This window comes from Brassica oleracea, chromosome C9 (genome assembly GCF_000695525.1).
Source record: "Brassica oleracea var. oleracea cultivar TO1000 chromosome C9, BOL, whole genome shotgun sequence".
Lineage (NCBI taxonomy): Eukaryota > Viridiplantae > Streptophyta > Magnoliopsida > Brassicales > Brassicaceae > Brassica > Brassica oleracea.
The window spans coordinates 53635420-53642479 of record NC_027756.1 but is presented as its reverse complement, the minus strand read 5'-3'; the positions used below and the strand labels follow the sequence as shown (position 1 = coordinate 53642479).

The window sequence follows — 7060 nt, the reverse complement described above, 5'->3', positions numbered from 1 at the left end:
TTTTTTTTTTTTTTTTTTTTTTTTGAAAAAGGCTTTTTGGGATGGTATTCTCTTATTCTTTTCTTAAACATCAAATATCATTTATTTAATTGCTTCTTTTTATTAAGGGAAAATTAGGTTCCTTTGTCTTTTCTTGATTCATTAACAATACAACTTTTCTAAAAGTATCATGAACGAAAATATTTACGCGTTAAATCACACATGAAAAAATTGCAAGCAACATTCAAATCATCGTTGTTTTAAAATTGATATTCTAAAAGCTTTTCGAGAATTCTTTTAACGTTTTCAAAAAGATAGTAGATAAACTTTGAAGAAATTACTACAAGTTGTCTGTATAACACAGCACAAATGACGTATGATGAATAGTGCATGCATGCGTCAAGGATATATATTTTCCAGAAATATTCATGAATCTATTATCTTATTGAGTAATTAGAAAGTTCAATCTTAGAATATTAGAATTGGTTACTTTCTTGAAAAGTACTCTTATTATTTTTATTTTTGTGTTTGTATAATCCGAATATTTTATATCATTTTGAAGTTAACCAATAGACTAATAGCTTAGTGTGTTTTTTGTCATTCATCTTAACGAATCTTTATGCTTCTAAAATGGATGGTCAAATCGCTTGTTTGATTTCCTTGATTAGTTTAATTGGGATTATCTATCTATGATAAGTAAAGATTGAATTATTTTAAGTCTCCCTCTTTCACCAACTTGTACACGCTACCAGCTTCCAAATTAGCAAATCGAATGCCACGAAAAAAATTAATAGTAGTATATAGTAGCTACCAATACGATGGCCATCAAATAATATCCAAGTAGCTGAGTGCTAGGCTATGATTAGCCACTTTGAAATGGATCAAATAATATTTTAATATTTTTTATAAAAGCATTAAATTCATATATATAAAGAAATGCAAGTTTTTGTTCACAGAAGTTGGAAACACGACACATTTGGATTGACATATGACCTAAAGAAGCAATTTGTGAAGTGTCCTCAACTAACTGCAGCTAACTGCAAACAGTCTGTTCCAGCTTGGGAGAAGGACTTCTGCGCTAAGGTTGGTTCAGTACCTTGGTCCAAAGTCCTAGAAGCGAAGCGGTTTATGCATCTATACGAGAGAGTGGTCCAATGGCACGATTCAGCTGGAGAAGACGCATTCAACAAGGCTAAATCTCATTACTGGGCAGAGATAAATGGAGTTTCTTGTGACTTGCCTTTGCCTGATCCTGATGTCTACATTGACGATGTTGATTGGGACGCTCAAGTTGACAATGAGCTGGTTCTTGACCTTGAACGTGGTGGTCCAGACCCGAGAACGAGAGAGGGAGAAGGAGAAGGAGAAGAGCATGTGGTGATTCTTGATGCTTTGTTTTCGTCTGGACAGTATAGTGGACAAGGCTGGGGAACAGGATGGGGTGACGCTGAGGGGGTTAATGTCGGTAAACCGGAGAACTCATGGGATGATCAGCGTTGCGATGGTTGGAATCAGGATTCTTGGGGCAGAAAGGAGAAACCAGTAGGTTGGGATCATGAGGACAAGAACAACAATAGCTTCAGAAGAGAAACTTGGGAGTATAAGAACAGAAACAGCTTCAACTACAAGAAGGTTGGGAACTGGAACGGTAATTATCATCATCATCAAGGAAGAGAGTGGAGAAAGAGAGGAGCAGTGCCGCGTGAAGGAGAGCAGGTGGATGATTGTCGATGGAGAAATGGGAGAGGGAGAAGCAGAGGTGGGTTTCAGCAACATTCCAATGGTTGGGGGTGGACTGAAACCTTCTGAGTCAACCAGAGTGTCTGTTGATAAATATTTTTGCGAGGAGTGAATCAACATAGTTTTCGGTTTATTAACTATATAGTGAGCGTATGTGTAGAAGTTAAGAATCATTCATATTGATGTTTGTTCTAAACATTTTTGAGAGTCACTTTAAATATGCATATTATAGATTAACTATATACTAAAAGTTTATGTATGTTTTAATGATGGGAGTTCAGAATCTACGACATGTTTATGGTTTTCAGTTCTTTTATATTACACAAAACGCTTGGGGGTGATGATCGGGATAAATCTACCAAATTCATGCTCTCATGCCTCAGTTTTTTTGTCATCTTCTGGAACCTTTGGAGAGAAACAGAGAGTCTCCTGAATATTCCTCCAAATAATTTCTCTGGTATACTTCCGGGGAGCTTGAGGAGATTGTACCTGAAACACTATTGGATCAGAAGAAACTCCAAACTACCAAGAATCTTAACCCAAAATATATAGTACAGGAAAAATTAAAATTTTCAGACAGCGTATATGTAACAACATGGAAAACATACTTGGGTGAATCGTGTGAAGGATGTCGTCCACCATTAGAGCTAAGAATATAGCAAGGAAGACTGTTCCTTCGTTTCTTTCTTTTCCCATATAGAAAGCATTAGCGCCTAGCTTCTCTGTTTTGTGAGAGTGAAAGTCTATGACGTGCAGATATAAATAAGGGTAATATTCGATATGGTGACCTCAAGAGACAAGTTGGGATGTTATTTTATTCTTTTCTTAAACATCAAATATCATTTATTTAATTGCTTCTTTTATTAAGGGAAAATTAGGTTCCTTTGTCTTTCTTTTTTTTCCGTAACCGAAAAGGGTTAAATCCGGATGTATTAAAAATACAGACCTAATCCTCAGGTGGAGGTACAGCCCACGGATAGATTTTTTCCTGAACATTCAAATGAACCGAAAACAATAGCTCATATCCATGTGGCTAGCAGGGTTCGAACCAGAGTTCGCCGTATTGATTATATTCCCTCAAACGCCACTGGACTACCACCGCTGGTTTCCTTTGTCTTTATTGATTCATTAACAATACAACTTTTCTAAAAGTATCATGAACGAAAATATTTACGCGTTAAATCACACATGAAAAAATTGCAAGCAACATTCAAATCATCGTTGTTTTAAAATTGATATTCTAAAAGCTTTTCGAGAATTATTTTAACGTTTTCAAAAAGATAGTAGATAAACTTTGAAGAAATTACTACAAGTTGTCTGTATAACACAGCACAAATGACGTATGATGAATAGTGCATGCATGCGTCAAGGATATATATTTTCCAGAAATATTCATGAATCTATTATCTTATTGAGTAATTAGAAAGTTCAATCTTAGAATATTAGAATTGGTTACTTTCTTGAAAAGTACTCTTATTATTTTTATTTTTGTGTTTGTATAATCCGAATATTTTATATCATTTTGAAGTTAACCAATAGACTAATAGCTTAGTGTGTTTTTTGTCATTCATCTTAACGAATCTTTATGCTTCTAAAATGGATGGTCAAATCGCTTGTTTGATTTCCTTGATTAGTTTAATTGGGATTATCTATCTATGATAAGTAAAGATTGAATTATTTTAAGTCTCCCTCTTTCACCAACTTGTACACGCTACCAGCTTCCAAATTAGCAAATCGAATGCCACGAAAAAAATTAATAGTAGTATATAGTAGCTACCAATACGATGGCCATCAAATAATATCCAAGTAGCTGAGTGCTAGGCTATGATTAGCCACTTTGAAATGGATCAAATAATATTTTAATATTTTTTATAAAAGCATTAAATTCATATATATAAAGAAATGCAAGTTTTTGTTCACAGAAGTTGGAAACACGACACATTTGGATTGACATATGACCTAAAGAAGCAATTTGTGAAGTGTCCTCAACTAACTGCAGCTAACTGCAAACAGTCTGTTCCAGCTTGGGAGAAGGACTTCTGCGCTAAGGTTGGTTCAGTACCTTGGTCCAAAGTCCTAGAAGCGAAGCGGTTTATGCATCTATACGAGAGAGTGGTCCAATGGCACGATTCAGCTGGAGAAGACGCATTCAACAAGGCTAAATCTCATTACTGGGCAGAGATAAATGGAGTTTCTTGTGACTTGCCTTTGCCTGATCCTGATGTCTACATTGACGATGTTGATTGGGACGCTCAAGTTGACAATGAGCTGGTTCTTGACCTTGAACGTGGTGGTCCAGACCCGAGAACGAGAGAGGGAGAAGGAGAAGGAGAAGAGCATGTGGTGATTCTTGATGCTTTGTTTTCGTCTGGACAGTATAGTGGACAAGGCTGGGGAACAGGATGGGGTGACGCTGAGGGGATTAATGTCGGTAAACCGGAGAACTCATGGGATGATCAGCGTTGCGATGGTTGGAATCAGGATTCTTGGGGCAGAAAGGAGAAACCAGTAGGTTGGGATCACGAGGACAAGAACAACAACAGCTTCAGAACAGAATCTTGGGACTATAGGAACAGAAACAGCTTCAACTACAAGAAGGTTGGGAACTGGAACGGTAATTATCATCATCATCAAGGAAGAGAGTGGAGAAAGAGAGGAGCAGTGCCACGTGAAGGAGAGCAGGTGGATGATTGTCGATGGAGAAATGGGAGAGGGAGAAGCAGAGGTGGGTTTCAGCAACATTCCAATGGTTGGGGCTGGACTGAAACCTTCTGAGTCAATCAGAGAGTCTCTGTTGATAAATATTTTTGCGAGGAGTGAATCAACATAGTTTTCCGTTTATTAACCATATGGTGAGCGTATGTGTAGAAGTTAAGAATCATTCATATTGATGTTTGTTCTAAACATTTTTGAGAGTGTCACTTTAAATATGCATATTATAGATTAACCATATGCTAAAAGTTTCTGTATGTTTCAATGATGGGAGTTCAGAATCTACAACATGTTTATGGTTTTCAGTTCTTGTATATTACACAAAACGCTTGGGGGTGATGATCGGGATAAATCTACCAAATTCATGCTCTCATGCCTCAGTTTTTTTGTCATCTTCTGGAACCTTTGGAGAGAAACAGAGAGTCTCCTGAATATTCCTCCAAATAATTTCTCTGGTATACTTCCGGGGAGCTTGAGGAGATTGTACCTGAAACACTATTGGATCAGAAGAAACTCCAAACTACCAAGAATCTTAACCCAAAATATATAGTACAGGAAAAATTAAAATTTTCAGACAGCGTATATGTAACAACATGGAAAACATACTTGGGTGAATCGTGTGAAGGATGTCGTCCACCATTAGAGCTAAGAACATAACAAGGAAGACTGTTCCTTCGTTTCTCTCTTTCCCCATATAGAAAGCATTAACTTCTCTGTTTTGTGATAAGAGAGTGAAAGTCTATGATGTGCAGATATAAATAGGGGTAATATCCGATATGGTGACCTCATAGACAAGTTGGGATGGTATTTTTTTTTTTTTTTTTTTTTGAAAAAGGCTTTTTGGGATGGTATTCTCTTATTCTTTTCTTAAACATCAAATATCATTTATTTAATTGCTTCTTTTTATTAAGGGAAAATTAGGTTCCTTTGTCTTTTCTTGATTCATTAACAATACAACTTTTCTAAAAGTATCATGAACGAAAACATTTACGCGTCAATGCTGCTAATCACACGTGAAAAATTTGTAAACAACATTCAAGTCATCGTTGTCTTAAAATTGATATTCTAAAAGCTTTTCGAGAATTCTTTTAACGTTTTCAAAAAGATAGTAGATAAACTTTGAAGAAATTAGTACAAGTTGTCTGTATAACACAGCACAAATGACGCATGATGAATAATAGTGCATGCATGCGTCAAGGATATATATTTTCCAGAAATATTCATGAATCTATTATCTTATTGAGTAATTAGAAAGTTCAATCTTAGAATATTAGAATTGGTTACTTTCTTGAAAAGTACTCTTATTATTTTTATTTTTGTGTTTGTATAATCCGAATATTTTATATCATTTTGAAGTTAACCAATAGACTAATAGCTTAGTGTGTTTTTTGTCATTCATCTTAACGAATCTTTATGCTTCTAAAATGGATGGTCAAATCGCTTGTTTGATTTCCTTGATTAGTTTAATTGGGATTATCTATCTATGATAAGTAAAGATTGAATTATTTTAAGTCTCCCTCTTTCACCAACTTGTACACGCTACCAGATTCCAAATTAGCAAATCGAATGCGACGAAAAAAATTAATAGTATATAGTAGATACCAATACGATGGCCATCAAATAATATCCAAGTAGCTGAGTGCTAGGCTATGATTAGCCACTTTGAAATGAATCTAATAATATTTTAATATTTTTTATTATTATTATTATTAGTTTTTGGTCAAAATTTTAATATTTTTTATAAAAGCATTAAATTCATATATATAAAGAAATGCAAGTTTTTGTTCACAAAAGTTGGAAACACGAGACATTTGGATTGACATATGACCTAAAGAAGCAATTTGTGAAGTGTCCTCAACTTGAGCCACTTATTGAATATGTATATGATTCCATTTTCTTTCTCTCGTTCATTGGTGTTTAGTTCTTCCCACTCATCAGCAGATAATGGTCTCAATGTTATTGTCACATTATGATAATCATGATCTATAATTATAAACAATATTGACCACTTCATATATAAATAAAGTAGTTTCCATAGTTCGTCCAATTTGTAACATATAATTTGTGGCAGAGATTTTTATTTACGACAAAAGTGTATTTTACCTAATCAGAACAACAATGTAAAAAAATTCTTGAAAACGTTTGGGCAAAAGCAGAGAAAGTAGTTGATCTCTACTTGCTCTTGATCGTATTTCAAACGGCTGCAGGAATCAAGGAAAAAACTCAACGGAGAAGAGGAAGACGTCTTGATCTCTGGATACCACGAACCAGAGAACACGTGGAAAAATTAGAAGATTGAGCCTTAGGTGGAGTTGAAAGAAAGAAGGCCCAATTCCAAATTTGTTGATCAAGCCCATATGTTTGACGGTTGTGTTTAAGTAAATCCTTTACAATAGAAAGGAAAAGTGTGTTAGACCTAATTACATACGTGACTAGGAAGTTGTTTTGGTATAAGAGCAAGATTAACGGGATGCAAGGTGGATTTTTAGGGGAAAAGGTAGTGTGGGCCCCACCAAAAAGGGGGAGACCGTTGTCTTCTGTCGCGAAATAAAGGACGTTTTTTTGCACAGTTTTGTGGGCCCCACTGACACGTGGTGGCCCGCGATTGATTCATTTTTTTTTTAAATAG

The 7060-nt window shown here is 35.4% G+C and overlaps 1 protein-coding gene across 2 annotated transcripts in view; it reads left to right on the top strand.

Moving 5' to 3' along the window:
* Window positions 1-4581, top strand: part of LOC106313109 — an 8961-nt gene extending 4380 nt beyond the window's left edge. The window contains exon 3 of one of the 2 annotated variants that reach the window (XM_013750849.1): window positions 4460-4581. In XM_013750849.1, the coding sequence (XP_013606303.1) occupies window positions 4460-4494 (35 nt within the window). In that variant the 3' untranslated portion in view covers window positions 4495-4581. Of the gene's footprint in view, window positions 1-1753; window positions 1987-4459 lie in introns of those variants that run through there. The other variant, XM_013750848.1, reaches the window with a different exon arrangement.
* The last annotated feature ends 2479 nt before the right edge of the window (window positions 4582-7060 follow it).